Source organism: Gigantopelta aegis, chromosome 7 (genome assembly GCF_016097555.1).
Source record: "Gigantopelta aegis isolate Gae_Host chromosome 7, Gae_host_genome, whole genome shotgun sequence".
Taxonomy (NCBI): domain Eukaryota; kingdom Metazoa; phylum Mollusca; class Gastropoda; order Neomphalida; family Peltospiridae; genus Gigantopelta; species Gigantopelta aegis.
In genome coordinates, this window is record NC_054705.1 from 31,105,538 (window position 1) to 31,122,051 (window position 16,514).

At 39.2% G+C, this 16,514-nt stretch overlaps 1 protein-coding gene across 1 annotated transcript in view; it reads right to left on the reverse strand.

The window, feature by feature from the left end:
• LOC121377635 overlaps positions 1–16,050 on the reverse strand; it is a 26,125-nt gene extending 10,075 nt beyond the window's left edge. The window contains exons 1-10 of the mRNA XM_041505702.1: positions 15,924–16,050; positions 14,604–14,763; positions 13,298–13,369; positions 10,852–10,928; positions 9,334–9,384; positions 7,492–7,553; positions 6,067–6,186; positions 4,417–4,497; positions 2,580–2,718; positions 641–723 (exon numbers count right to left, since the gene is read on the reverse strand). Coding sequence (XP_041361636.1) covers positions 641–723; positions 2,580–2,718; positions 4,417–4,497; positions 6,067–6,186; positions 7,492–7,553; positions 9,334–9,384; positions 10,852–10,928; positions 13,298–13,369; positions 14,604–14,763; positions 15,924–16,010 — 932 coding nt within the window. The 5' untranslated portion in view covers positions 16,011–16,050. The remainder of the gene's footprint in view (positions 1–640; positions 724–2,579; positions 2,719–4,416; positions 4,498–6,066; positions 6,187–7,491; positions 7,554–9,333; positions 9,385–10,851; positions 10,929–13,297; positions 13,370–14,603; positions 14,764–15,923) is intronic.
• Positions 16,051–16,514: the final 464 nt, after the last annotated feature.

The following is a 16,514-nucleotide window of genomic DNA, read 5'->3' on the forward strand; positions in this document are numbered from 1 at the left end:
GCGCATCGGGCGTGCGCTTTACCACTGGGCTACGCCACAGCCCTGATCTGTAACAGAACATGTTAAAGCTATACACACAATTTCAGCTTAATATCTTGAGGCATTGCAAAACAGAAGTCTCGAAGACAATATGTGGGACAGACAAACAGGAGGACTTGGACGAAATCTATAGACCCATCCGGTTGGAATCATGAGTACCCTACAGGTCCAACTGGTTAATAAATAATTTTATTATATAATATTTAGTGAAATATCTTAAAATATCAGTGAAATAAAAGTGTTATCAGTCACTCAGTGACGACAACACATTTTAGAGTGAAAATTTCACTATTTCATTCTAAAATGTGTTATCGTCACTGTAGAAAGTGTTATCTTCACTGTAAGAAAGCCGGAACTATTTTGCTGTTGGCATTTTAAAAATAAAGGTAAATTGCCAAAAGTTATATAATAAATAGAAAATTTCATGGTTTTTTGTCAAATATGATTTATATCTCATCAAGTGAAGTTTGCAATCATATCTCATCCCTTTGAGCAAATACCATTTTACTAGTGCAGTGAGAAGACCTGTTGTTATCCCTGAGAAACAGTGGGGTGAGTGCTGTCATGAAAAGTATTACAATGAGTATTTTATCTTAAATACCTCATTTGTGAAAATGTTTCATTGATGAAATGATGTTCATCCACCACAGAACTCAGGTGACGAGGGTTACACATCAAGTATTTCTGTAAACAAAACAAGATTAGACTTACGTATCAAGTATTTCTGTAAACAAAACAAGATTACACTTACGTATCAAGTATTTCTGTAAACAAAACAAGATTACACTTACGTATCAAGTATTTCTGTAAACAAAACAAAATTAGACTTACGTATCAAGTATTTCTGTAAACAAAACAAGATTACACTTACGTATCAAGTATTTCTGTAAACAAAACAAGATTACACTTACGTATCAAGTATTTCTGTAAACAAAACACGATTACACTTACGTATCAAGTATTTCTGTAAACAAAACAAAATTAGACTTACGTATCAAGTATTTCTGTAAACAAAACAAGATTAGACTTACGTATCAGTATTTCTGTAAACAAAACAAGATTACACTTAGTTATCTTGCAACAGCGTTTCTATTGACAGAATATGATGACGGTAAAAGCAACGTTACTCACATGATGTCACACGCATAACGACATTATAAAATAACTCATTTGACCTCTAGGTCATCGCACAATGTGGCTGAAATAACAGAAATGATAGCTTTTCCCCTTAATGTTTATGGTCTGCAGGATAAAGATAATAACTAGTTACTGACGTTGGATATTTGCTTTATCCTGTTCAGGCAGAATGAGAAATCCTGCTCGGCAGAGCTTTGTGGAATTTCCCATTCTTACCTTCATAGGATAAAGCAGATATCCGACGTCATTAACTAGTTATTCTCTATATAGCATGTAACTGAAGTCAAATTAAACCCAGACGAAAAAGGAGAGAATCGTACTCATCCGAAGATGTAGAAGCAGGAGACGCAGAAGTGATGGACAACTGAACCTACATGAACTGACGCAATACAACTTCGAAAACAAATTCCTCAAGGCCATTATGGAGGATGACAATGCAAGCCATTTGCCTAAACCAGTGGCTGATTCAGCAGGAGAACGCCGATCATGGGAGCACCAATCATGGGAACATCGATCATGGGAACGCTGATCATGGGAATGCCGATGATGCATATCTGACCAGACACGATGACGTCATATTGCATCTGTTCTACTGTTTTCAGATTAAAATAACAAAACAAACAACAAAACAAAAACAACGAAAAAACAACAATGTTGTGCTAAATTGTAGTCAAATATCACGTTTCCTTTCCAAAAGTATTGAAAATCCTGCATTAAACTTGCTTTTTGACTCAAAGTTAAAACAACCCTAGAATAGTGACAATAATGATGTACTGAAATTGATGTCACATAATGAATAATGATATCATCCTTGTTTTAAATAGTTTGAAACTTTTAGCTTGGACATTTTGAATGAAGGAAGGAAATGTTTTATTTAACAACACACTCAACACATTTTATTTACAGTTATATGGCGTCAGACATATGGTAAGAACCACACAGATATTGAGAGAGGAAACCCGCTGTCGCCACTTCATAGGCCACTCTTTTCGCTTTGCAGCAAGGGATCTTTTATATGCACCATCCCACAGAAAGGATAGTACATACCGCGGGCTTTCCTACACCAGTTGTGGAGCACTAGCTGGAACGAGGAATAGCCCAATGAGGCCACCGATGGGGATCGATCCTAAACCGACCGCACATCAAGCGAGTGCTTTACCACTGGGCTACGACCTGCCCCTACTTAAGAAATTCAGAATTTTGAAAGGGGACTGTATGCCCCATTAAAAAAAAAAGTGCCACTAATAGTATACCACTTCTGGTCACACAACTGCAGAAATAAATGATTAAAAAAAAGACCAATGACATGAAATCATTTTTTAAATTTTAATGTTATTTTGCTGCAAGTTTGATGGTGTAAAAAGCATACAGAAATGTCTGAAGTCAAGTAACAGGTACCATACCTGTCTGTTGTGCACGTCAGGAGCGACGGCGACCATTGCTAGGGGTTGTTTAATCAGTCCGAAGAGGAGAGCAAGGCGGGTCAGCCCGAGAGCAGCTCCCAGCTGAAATGACTGGAAGGTGGGGACGAGCTGGCCAAACCTGTCAATCAAATATCATGTAATACATTTTGATTTGTAAACCAGTCTACCCAAACCTGTCAATCAAATATGTATATATTTACCAGTTACCCAAACCTGTCGATCAAATATCATGTATATATTTACCAGTCTACCCAAACCTGTCAATCAAATATAATGTATATAAGTACCAGTCTATCCAAACCTGTCAATCAAATAACCAATTACATCATAATATACCAGTCCACCCAAATTTGTCAATCAAATATCATGTATATATTTATAATATACCGGTCCACCCCAAACCTGTCAATCAAATATCAAGTACATCATTATAATATACCAGTCCACCCAAACCTATCATTCAATTAACCAAAGACATTATTATAATAATCAGTCTACCAAACCTGTCAATGAAATAACCACGTACATCATTATAATATACCAGTCCACCCACATATGTCAATCAAATAACCAAGTACATCATTATAATATACCAGTCCACCCACATGTCAATCAAATAACCAAGTACATCATTATAATATACCAGTCCACCGACATGTCAATCAAATAACCAAGTACATCATTATAATATACCAGTCCACCCACATGTCAATCAAATAACCAAGTACATCATTATAATATACCAGTCCACCCACACATGTCAATCAAATAACCAAGTACATCATTATAATATACCAGTCCACCCACATGTCAATCAAATAACCAAGTACATCATTATAATATACCAGTCCACCCACATGTCAATCAAATAACCAAGTACATCATCATAATATACCAGTCTACCAAACCTGTCAATCAAATAACCAAGTGCATCATTACAATATACCAGTCTACAAAACCTGTAAGTCAAATAACTATAAACATCATTAGTCAGTCAAATAACTACAGTTAGACCTCGTTACAACGACCACGTTCGTCCCTGGGTCACTTTGTCGTTATATCAAAATTGTCGTTATATCGATTTATTAATCATCGGCTATTGGGTGTCAGTAGTAGCAAGTGATCATTTATATGCACCATCCTACAGACAGGATAACACATACCAAAGCATTTAATATACCAGTCGTGGTGCACTGGCTGGAATGAGAAATAGCCCAATGGTTCCACCGATGGGATGGATCACAGACCATCATTAAATAAATTATTATATTATTATTAATCCAAGCGCATTCACAGTCAATCTAATCGATTGGTACCTACTTCGTTTACAAAATGTCATAAAGCTAGTAGACTTGATTGTTCGAAGTTAATCCTTTAATTGAAGGACGAAAGGCTTCTGTTCAAAAGCAATACACGTCTATAGTTAGCCGACAGCGGTAACTCAGACATCATGCAACTGTCTGCTCGCGACGAGATCAAGGATGCCAAATGGCTGTGTGTACTGCCAACGTTACATCGTCATCTGTGATTATGTAATGTCGTTGTAAAGAAGTGTTTTTAGACGTTAGGTGCATGTTTGTTCCTAATTTGCGTAAGTAATGAACAGAATAGCATTGGTGTACGTTCGTTCCCGACAATTTGTGGTCGGATGGTGTGTAAATGTCGTAGTAACGAAGTCTGACTGTATATACATCATTATAATGTACACCAGGCGAGTGCTTTACCACTGGGCCACATTCTATGATCCATCTCCCCCCCCTGAACACGTTACAACAGCAGCAAACTCAGAAGACCGTAATTAAAGAGAATTATTCACCAGTACTGAGTCCACACGCCCTGATCCTGATCAAAGATCTCCTCCGTCAGTGGGTTGATCAACACCAGGCCAAACACATGGCTGTAGAAAACAAAGTCGCACATTTAGTAACGTTCGAGTCAAACACATTTATTATATAACATTTAGTGAAATATCTTAAAATATCGGAGAAATAAAAGTGTTATCAGTCACTCAGTGACGATAAGACATTTTTGAGTAAAAAATTTCACTATTACACTCTAAAATGTGTTATCGTCACTGTAGAAAGTGTTAACTTCACTGTACGAAAGCCGAAACTATTTTGCTGCTAGCATTTTAAAAATAAAGATAAATTGCCAACAGTAAATAGAAAATTTCACGTTTTTGTCAGATATGATTTATATCTCATTGAGTGAAGTTTGCAATTATATCACACATGGACTCGTGAAATATTATTGCAAACTTCACTCCGTGAGATATAAATCATATTTGACAAAAAACATGAAATATCCTCTATTTATCCTGCAACCACCGTTTCTATTGACAGAATATGATGACGGATAAAGCGAAATCATATCCTGCTGCTATCAGGATATGACTTATGATGTCACATGACGCACAGCCTACATTACAAAATCGCTCATTTGACCTCTAGGTCATCGTACAATGTGGCTGAAAATAACAGAAATAATGGCTTTTCTCCTTAATGTTTATGGTCTAGAGGATAAAGCTAATAACTAGTTAATGACGTCGGATATCTGCTTTATCCTGTTCAGGCTGAACGAGAAATTCCACGAGGCTCTTCCCATTCTTACTGTCACAGGATAAAGCAGACGTCCGACGTCATTAACTAGTTATTCTCTGTTTACTAGGACTCTATTCCAATAATTATGATGCCTCGATTTTGTTACATTTTAAAAGTTTAACCTAACTGGGCAGGATTCTAATTCCCTTATATCTCTTAGGCATCATCTTTGCAAGTCTTTTTACACTGCACTGCGAGATCGCAAGGTCGTGAGAGTTTAGTGAATTAGGCCCCAGGTCTCTGAGAACTGAAAAAATTGATATAACCAATTTTGATTTTTGCAAATACCTACCATGACCGTGTAAATTATGTCCTAAGATTAAAGGGACATTCCCGAGTTCGCTGCATTATAAGATGTTTCCGACTAATAAAATATTTCTACGATTAAACTTACATATTAAATATATTTTCTTGTTTAGAATATCAGTGTCTGTATATTCAACGTGTTTTTAGTCGTCTTAATATTTGTAAGAAGCCCAAACTGGATTTTGTCTTCAAATAATTTTGTATGTACGAAAAAATTATATTTTAGGAAATAAAATGAAATTTAACCCAGTACAAATATTACAACGATCAGAAACACGTTTAATATACAGCCACTAACATTTTATGCAGAAAAATATATTTGATATGTAATTACAATCGTTAAAAAGTCTCTGTTAGTCGATAACATCTTTAAAATTGCAGCAAACTCAGGAATGTCCCTTTAATGTGTGAACGAAAATTAAGTTACACAAAATTAGTTTTGTGCAAGTGATGTGCAAATAAAAACAAATTTTTCTTGCAATTTTCAGATTCCTGCTGGGTAAAAAATGTATCCATTTTTGTCTGGAAGAGAACTTGTGTAGAACACAAAACTAACCAACCTTTCATAGATGTTGGTGTAGAACTGAGCAACAAGCGCCCCCAGCTCGGCACCCACGAGAATAAACGGCTTTTCCTGCTGACTGCTCACAGTGAAGAGGTGGAACAGGTCATCAGCCATTCTGAAAAACAGTTACAAATAAACAGTCAAACATGATCACGTGAGAGAGGAAACAGGTCGTCAGCCATTCTGTAAAACAGTTACATACAACAGTCAAACATGATCCTGTGAGAGAGGAAACAGGTCGTCAGCCATTCTGTAAAACAGTGACATACAACAGTCAAACATGATCACGTGAGAGTGGAAACAGGTCGTCAGCCATTCTGTAAAACAGTTACATACAACAGTCAAACATGATCACGTGAGAGTGGAAACAGGTCGTCAGCCATTCTGTAAAACAGTGACATACAACAGTGAAACATGATCACGTGAGAGTGGAAACAGGTCGTCAGCCATTCTGTAAAACAGTGACATACAACAGTGAAACATGATCACGTGAGAGTGGAAACAGGTCGTCAGCCATTCTGTAAAACAGTGACATACAACAGTGAAACATGATCACGTGAGAGAGGAAAACAAGTCATCAGCCATTCTGTAAAACAGTGACATACAGCAGTGAAACATGATCACGTGAGAGTGGAAACAGGTCGTCAGCCATTCTGTAAAACAGTGACATACAACAGTGAAACATGATCACGTGAGAGTGGAAACAGGTCGTCAGCCATTCTGTAAAACAGTGACATACAACAGTGAAACATGATCACGTGAGAGTGGAAACAGGTCGTCAGCCATTCTGTAAAACAGTTACATACAACAGTGAAACATGATCAAGTGAGAGAGGACACAGGTCGTCAACCATTCTGTAAAACAGTGACATACAACAGTGAAACATGACCGTGTGGCTGTCATGAGATTGATATGATGTCATTTTATGAAGAAAAGAAAATAGAATTGGTCAGTATTTTTGGTGCTCAATAAAACAATATCGATCTCATGATAATACCTCATTGTTTTATTTACACCAATACAAATGTTTACCTTTTATATAAATAAATACCCAAATTATTTATCTCAATAAACTAGCACTATACAATCTAGCAAGCAATAGAATTTTGGACTACAATATTTTATGTCAAATATGGCTTCATTATTTTAGTCATTTAAACCAATTCCGACCACTGGTCAATCCCAAGGGGATTCCCCTTTTAGACCAGAAGAGAGAACTAAGAGAGATAATTATTTTTGTTATTACAATCAGAAAAAGAAATTGCTGTAACTAAACATGAACAAACTGGAAGTTAATCTAAAATAAGCATAATGTAATGACTATTATTATTTAACGTAGCTACCTGCATTTTTTTGTCACACTGTAACATCATTTGTATTTACTTTTAATATATTAATTATCAACTGCACCAGTACACACTTTTCTGCTGTGAATGGCTGCCACCTCTTGTCCACCATCTCACCATACGACTCGGAGCTGTTCTGAAAACAAAGAACATCACAATCACGTCTGCAACAGACAGGATCTGCACGATTGTTTTGGCTTCAAAACATGACAAATATAACATATCAAATATAACACATCTTACCATCATTTTACTTCATATCCTCATTTTGTAAATAGTACAATTTTATAAAATTACAGTTTTTTTTTTCAATCACATGCAGATGCATTCAACTTAGTATTCTTTAGACAGCATTTTGTCGGTTTCTCTCCAATTCAACCAATCGGATATCAGCATTTTAATCGTCTTAATCGTGAAGACACACCAAAAAGAAGTCTTAATAACAAGTCATGTATCCGAAATTACTTCGACACAATTGGCCAGACATCATTACCAAGAGCTGTATGAATGACGTCAAAACAACTGGCGCGAACAATTAATGACGCTTGCCCCGCCCATATCAAGTAATGAACCTATGAAATGCCGTCTAAATCGGTTAGAAGGCGTAAGACGTTTCTTCAGAAATAAGAACGGGCTCTGCTTTGCTCCGCCCCTTATTTCAGAAGAAACGTTTTAATGCCTTCTAAAAGGAATTAAACATTTTAGGCACAATTTTAGATGGAACATGTCTTGAGTTACTATTCTTGTGTGTGTGTGTACGTGCACATGCATGTTTTTTTGGGGTCTGTGTGGGTGTCCGTGCATGAAAGAAAGAAAGAAGTGTTTTATTTAACGACGCACTCAACACATTTTATTTACGGTTATATGGCGTCAGACATATGGTTAAGGACCACACAGATTTTGAGAGGAAACCCGCTGTCGCCATTACATGGGCTACTCTTCCGATTGGCAGCAAGGGATCTTTTATTTGCGCTCCCCACAGGCAGGATAGCACAAACCATGGCCTTTGTTGAACCAGTTATGGATCACTGGTCGGTGCAAGTGGTTTACACCTACCCATTGAGCCTTGCTGAGCACTCACTCAGGGTTTGGAGTCGGTATCTGGATTAAAAATCCCATGCCTCGACTGGGATCCGAACCCAGTACCTACCAGCCTGTAGACCGATGACCTGCCACGACGCCACCGAGGCCGGTGTCCGTGCATGTGTTTGTATGTTTATAACAGGAATTTGACGGTATATTTTGCCAAGATGGAAAGCAACAACACAAGTCTTAACTGGTCTGTTGGAGCCACTTGTACAGGGACAATGAATTATTTCTTTTTATATGTGCACCTTCCCATAGACATAACTGTACCACTTTAAATTTACATTTGTCAGTTTGGTGAACAACATCCTAATGCTTGGAATATGATCCGGGCTGGTGCTTATAACTAGACTCGACTCTCTAATAGAATCCGAGACACTAATGTCATGACATTGTATGCGCGTGACGTCATTAGAAATTACGAGCGGGACGTAGCCCAGTGGTAAAACGCTCACTTGATGCGTGGTCGGTTTAGGATCGATCCCTGTTGGTGACCCCATTGGGCTATTTTTCGTTCCAGCCAGTGCTCCACAACTGGTGTAACAAAGGCTGTGGTATGTACTATCCTGTCTGTGGGATGGTGCATATAAAAGATCCCTTGCTGCTAATCAAAAAGAGTAGCCCATGAAGTGGCGACAGCGGGTTTCCCCTCTCTATATTTGTGTGGTCCTAAACCATATGTCTGATGCCATATAACCGTAAATAAAATGCATTGTATGCGTCGTTAAATAAAATATTTCCTTCCTTCCTTCATTAGAGATTGAGTGTGGTCTAAAAGTTTTATAAGCATGGGCCCAGATGACAGTTTGTAGCAAATGTATCCACTTTACCTTGTGTGGACGTTCGCTGAAACCAATACCAGCTCGGTCATAAACACACACCTGAAACAAATATAAAAATACAGTGGGCTCTGTATATAGCAGATTCAAGGGAGATTGGCGAAAATACATTAGTATACACAGTACTGGATTAGATACAGCAGCATGCAGTGTATATAGCCTCGGCTACAGAGGGCTGGCTATTTATACAGCGGTCATATTTCTGGGGAAAAGACTGGGTAAGGCTGGATTAAAATGTTAGCACGAGGTGAGATGAGGTATTGGTAAGAGAGGGGGGGGGGTAAGAGAGGGGGGGAAGAGAGAGAGAGAGAGAGAGAGAGAGAGAGAGAGAGAGAGAGAGGGGAGAGAGAGAGAGGGGAGGGAGAGAGAGAGAGAGACAGAGAGAGAGAGAATGAATGAATGAATGAATGAAATGTTTAACGACACCCCAGCACGAAAAATACATCGGCTATTGGGTGTCAAACTATGGCAGAGAGAGAGAGAGACACACATAGACAGACACAGAGAGACAGACAGAGAGAGAGAGAGAGACAGAGACAGAGACAGACAGACAGAGACAGATAGAGAGAGAGAGAGAGAGAGACAGAGACAACCTTTTTTACATCCATATACCACTAAGGTTTCGAACACACCTGTCCCGGGCTTAATCTCTGACATCGCCAGTGACTAAGTCCGGGCCACAAGGGGGGAGGTAAGTTTGAATTTGGAATAACAATTTAGTAGTTAAGTCCAAAAATAAAATTAGAGTGCTCAGCCGAAAAAGTTTTAAGGTGATTTGAGTAATTTAGACGGGCTACCAAAATGAAGTGTGTCAGACTGTTTACAAAAAAATAGACATAAAATTTTGAAACACGCGGCCAAAATATTTAAAGTCCGACTAAGCCCAAAAAACAAGAGGTTACCTGGAGGCGAGAGGTTTTGGTATACTGTGTGTAAAATGATGACCTCCGATATGGATTTGAGAGCATTACTGAATTAAAGTATAACAGAATTAACAGATAAATAGCAGATGAGATAATCATACAAACATCTCTCTCGTGAAAAAAAATTACCTGTGTTTTTTTAAAATGGTTTTAGTGGGTGAATTTCTATTTCACCTCCTAGCTCTTAAAAAGGGACTGCTTTTCACAGACCACTGTTATGAATCCTGGACCGGCCTAGGTGGCGCAGTGATTAAGCCATCGGACTACAGGCTGGTAGGTACAGGGTTCGCAGCCCGGTACTGGCTCCAACCCAGAGCGAGTTCTTAAGGGCTCAATGGGTAGGTGTAAGGCCACTACACCCTCTTCTCTCTCACTAACCAACTAACAACTAACCCACTGTCCTGAACAGACAGCCCAGATAGCTGAGGTGTGTGTCCAGGGCAGCGTGCTTGAAACTAAATTGGATACAAGCACGAAAATACATTGTACGTTGAAATCAATCAATCAATATGAATCCTGGGTTTAACACAAACACTGACACAAAAACTAATACGATCACCAATAAAAATTACCAAAAAACCCTCACTTTTGCATGCTGGGAAATTTTTGGCCATATTAGAGCCCAAACATCAGATGACATTCCTGTTGGCGAGTCTAGAATGACTGCAAGAAAAAGAGGAAAAAAATGTTTCATTTAACGACGTACTCAACACATTTTATTTACGGTTATATATACAGGGCTCACCCTGGATCAAAAATACCTGTAGCCAAAATATTAGCCAAATGGAATTTTTATTAGCCATATAGAAAATGCTTTAGCCAAATTTGTTTTACGCAGTACTGTATTGAGTATTTATATATGAATATGAAAATGTATCTTTTTCAGCTAATTGTGTACAAACTGGAATAAATAGGAATAACAAAACCTCAATGGGGGTAGGGGCAGTTAATATATTACTTCGATTTTTCAGCGGGAGTGGGGTGCGGTGGGGATGGGGTTATGCAATATCTTCAGAGTTTGAAGCCAGTATCCCATACACCCACCCCCACTTCTAAGGCTTATGACATTAAATTAACAAACATACTCTTTTCGATTAGCAGCAAGGGATCTTTTATATGCACCAATCCCACAGACAGGGTAGTACATACTATGGCCTTTGATATACCAGTCGTGGTGCACTAGCTGGCATGAGGAATAGCCCAATAGGCCCACCGATGGGGATCGATCTCAAACTGACAGTGTATCAAGCGAGCGCTTTACCACGGACTATATCCCGCCCCACGCAAGAAAAGAGGAATGTTGGTTTTATAACATCTCAGCTCGTTTTAATCTATGCAACTATTTGGTGTCTAACTTGGGTAGAATGCGGGGGGGGGGGGGGGGGGGGGGGGGGCCATAACAGTACATTTTAAATTGCATGTATGCAGCTATTTGGGGTCCAACAGGGGTCAAATTTTAAATTGCAAAGGGGGGGGGGGGGGAGGAGGTAATAACAAAAATCAGGGCACCAAGGCATGTAATTTTCGAGAGGAAACTCCAAACTTTTTCTATTAACAGCAAGGAATCTTTTATACACACCATCCCACGGACAGAATAGCACATAACATGGCCTTTGATATACTAGTCATGGTGTATTGGCTGGAATGAGGCAAATTTCAGAGACTTGTGACTGGACATCTTAAAAAGATTGGTATTCAGCCCTCGGCTCTCTTTAATTGTGGAAAAGATTACCAAACACCACAACACTTCCTGCAGTCCTGTCCACTCTATAACAGAGAGAGGCAACAAATGTGGCCTGTGAGTACTATGATGGATGCCAAGCTGTGGGGCTCTGCAAAAGATCTACGCCTGACAGCCCTTTTTGTGACTCACACGGGACAAAGGATATAATACAACCAATTGAACGCTGAAGAGACTTGTTACCGAGAAACATCTCTCCCCCCACCCCCCTCCACCTCATTTTGCCAAGGGCCGTTGATCCTGCGACCCATGTAAAATTCTCCATTACATGGACTACGATACACCCCACTATGACTAAAACAGCAAGTTATTTTGAACAACACCACTAGAGTAAATCGACTAATTAATCATTGGCTATTGGATCTCAAACATTTGGTAATTTGGACATTTAGTCTTCAATGTAAAAACCTGTAGCCCAGTGGTAAAGTGCTCACTTGATGCACTGTCAGTCTGGGATCAATCCCTGTTGGTGGGCCCATTGGGCTATCTCTCGTTCCAGCAAGTGCACCATGACTGGTATATCAAACACTGTGGTATATGCTATCATGTCTATGGGATGGTACATAAAAAAGATCCCCACCTACTAATGGAAAAATATAGCAGATTTCCTCTCTAAGACTATATGTCAAAATTACCAAATGTTTGATAGCCAATGATTAATAAATCAATGTGCTCTAGTGATGTTGTTAAACAAAATTAACTCCTTTTTAAAACAAAACCTACATTTTTCCACTAGTAGCAATAGATCTTTTATACATGTATACACGTTCCCACAGCAGGACACCACATACCAGATATACCAGAAACATGATGCTGGTTGGGTTGGGAAAAACCCCAGTGAGTCTGCCAAATGAACCGTTGTTTTAAAATAAATAAAGTTTATTTTGTTTAACAACACCACTAGAGCACATTGATTTATTAATCATTGGCTGTCAAACATTTGGTAATTTTGACTTGTAGTCATCAGAGTAAACAAGCTACATTTTTCCATTAGCAGCAAGGGATCTTTTATATGCACCATCCCGCAGATAGGATAGCACATACCATGGCCTTCGATATACCAGTCGTGGTGCATAGGCTGAAACGAGAAATAGCCCAATGGGCCCACTGACGAGGATCAATCCCAAACTGACCGCGCATCAAGCAAACACTTCACCACTGGGCTACATCCCTCCCACCACCCCCGTTGTTTGAAATTCAACAGTAGTTTTTTCAATGGAGAACCAAAACAAGGGGGGAATCATTACATATTTTTAAAATATGGCCATTTCAATATGTTATATTTATTTACCAGTTGGAGGTCCTTTTCCATGACACATCATAAAGAGTTTCTGAGACCAGCCAATGTCGTAAAGCTCTCCACCTGCAAGCACATGATGTCAGACATATCATGAAAAATCATGAAATGAAATAAAATAAAATCAACACTGAGAAATATTTACTCTGCTCATGGACTAGCGACATTCAAATTATACTGATCCCCAGTGATTTCTATTCGGGGGGGGGGGGGGGGGGGGGGGGGTGGGGGGGGGGGGGGAGCGCACTAAATTACTTTCTAACCATGAATATCTTTCAGACTATATTCTCAGGTATAATAATAATCCTGATCCGAACCCCAAACCTAATTCTAAATGACCCGAACCCTGACCTGAACCTAATCCTAGTTAGGAACTTCTGCTGTACAATCTTTTCATTTTGTGTCATGATGCAGGGGCTGAATATTTATTGGGGGGGGGGGGGGGGGGGGGGCACGGCTGGTGTTACCTTCATTTTAATGAAATAAGAACACTAAGGCAACTTGGATGGGCAGCAAGGGAAACACTTTCTTCGCAAGAGAAAAACTGAGATTTTCGAAAGAAAAAACCCCATGAGATTTTGTGGAGACTTGAGACATCTGTTATACATACATGCGTATTAAATGCAGGGCTCCAATTTAACAGTGACCAGGCCCCCAATGCCCTGTCACACGGCCAAACTGGTCATCAAACATCAACACGACTGTTCACACTTCTATACTTTTGATGAGTGCTGTTGTGTTATATTAAAGACGCTTGTTGAAATCTGCATCGGTACCCTGCCTTTTGGAAAGAAATGTTTTATTTAACGACGCACTCAACACATTTTATTTATGGTTATATGACGTCAGACATATGGTTAAGGACCACACAGATTTTGAGAGGAAACCCGCTGTCGCCACTACATGGGCTACTCTTTCCGATTAACAGCAAGGGATCTTTTATTTGCGCTTCCCACAGGCAGGATAGCACAAACCATGGCCTTTGTTGAACCAGTTATGGATCACTGGTCGGTGCAAGTGGTTTACACCTACCCATTGAGCCTTGGGGAGCACTCACTCAGGGTTTGGAGTTGGTATCTGGATTAAAAATCCCATGCCTTGACTGGGATCCGAACCCAGTACCTACCAGCCTGTTGACCGATGGCCTAACCAGTACGCCACCGAGGCCGGTCTGCTTTTTGGTCACAATGCCGTAAAATATCTCCAATGAGCTAGGCCAAAATGGCCTTGCCCACTAACATGCCAAATTTGACGCCTGTAAATGTACTAAACCTTACTACATGATAGTTAATAGATGTACCTGATGGTAACAATTGCTGAGCTTCCCTTTGTAGTGATGCATAATTCAAAAATGGAGGAACTATCAACAACAGAAGAACATATTTTCCAAAACTAAGACACCGCCGACAGAAACCTGGATGTGTTTTCTGATCCGTTACAGTCTTTTTGTCTTGTTTTCTCTGCAAAATAAAACATCATCATCAAAGTTAATATTATCTATTCGAAAGAAGGAAGGAAGGAAATGTTTTATTTAACGACGCACTCAAAACATTTTATTTACGGTTATATGGGGTCGGACATATGGTTAAGGACCACACAGATATATAGAGAGAAAACCCGCTGTCGCCACTTCACTTTTCAATTAGCAGCAGGGGATCTTTTATATGATCATGCACCATCCCACAGGCAGGATAACACATACCACAGCCTTTAATATACCAGTCGTGGTGCACTGGTTAGAGCGAAAAATAGCCCAATGGGCCCACCGACGAGGATCGATCCCAGACCGACCACGCATCAAGCAAACGGTTAGAGCAGGGCCTCTAGATTATGGTAGCCCAACTCCCATGGCTAGTGATATTCAACGATGACCTAGTAAATAACTAATATTGCCATGCCCGACGGCTAGTGAAAATTTTTTTAAAAAAGAAGAGTCAAATGATTTTGTAAATATGAATTGCCTGCCCCCACCCCAACCCCCCAATATTAGTATTTTTAAGTTCTATCTCCCTCTTTAGGTGACAAATCTGATTATTACTATTATTTAGTAAAATTGTATTAACTTCAAGTAAAGTAGGGTTAGTGAATTTTTAATCAAGGCTAGTAATTTTTTTAAATCACTGATCTCATGGCTACCAGGCTAGTGGGTTTTATAAAAATTCTAGCCCTGGTTAATTAAAGAGTTTAGTTTGGGGTTCGGATCAGGATTATTATTATACCTGAGGATAGTCCGAATCGGGCGAAGATAGTTGGGTATTTAACCCGAGGATAGTCCAAAGTGGACCCAATAATATATATATATTTTTGTTTTTAAAAACCACCCATTTTCTATGTCCAATTTGGACTAAACTGAAGAAAATGTGTAACTCTTTCTAGGCCCCCTTCAGTAGTTTTGTAATAATTCGACAGACTGTTTCCTCTTTATTTAATTTTTTGCTCTCTCTCTCTCTCTCTCTCTCTCTCTCTCTCTCTCTCTCTCTCTCTCTCTCTCTCTCTCACTCACTCACTCACTCACTCTCACTCACTCACTCACTCTCTCTCTCTCTCTCTGTGGCTCAGACTCTCTCTCCGTGTGTCTCTAACAAACCCTGCTAACACTTGGAATGCCACAACTTCTTACTGTGGGGGATTTCTCATCGACTGTTTCTGTATTATCTGACGATGGTTTCTCGTTACTGTCAGGCTTTCGTTTTCTTGGCGCTGGCATGGTTTATTTACAACAAATCTCACGTGTAATGGACTGTTCCTCAGTCGTTTCTCAAACAAACTAAAAAACCAGTCATTACTTTTCGAGAAATATCGGATGTACTCGGCTGGTCCGATTCGAACCATTCGGAACTCATCGGTTGATTACGAATTACGCGGGATTTTTAAAGTGACAGACTAGCGGTGACATGCTACTTGCATTTTGCTATTTGCTCGTTGCTGTTTGCGTCTTGCGATTTGCTAATTGATAATTGTTCGTTGCTATTTTCTGATTGTTTTTTTTTTGCATTAAACGAGCTTCCATTTCGTATCATGTTTATGTCCCGAGTGAAATAATTTTCAATTGTCACGAGCTTTATTTAGTGAGAGACTATGGAAATTATTTCACGAGGGACAGAAACATGATAGGAAATGATAGCGAGTTTAATGTCCTATTTATTACCCATAATCGATCTTAATTTATATCACTCGATCGCCTCGTTTGGTTGATCTTCCTGTAAAAGTT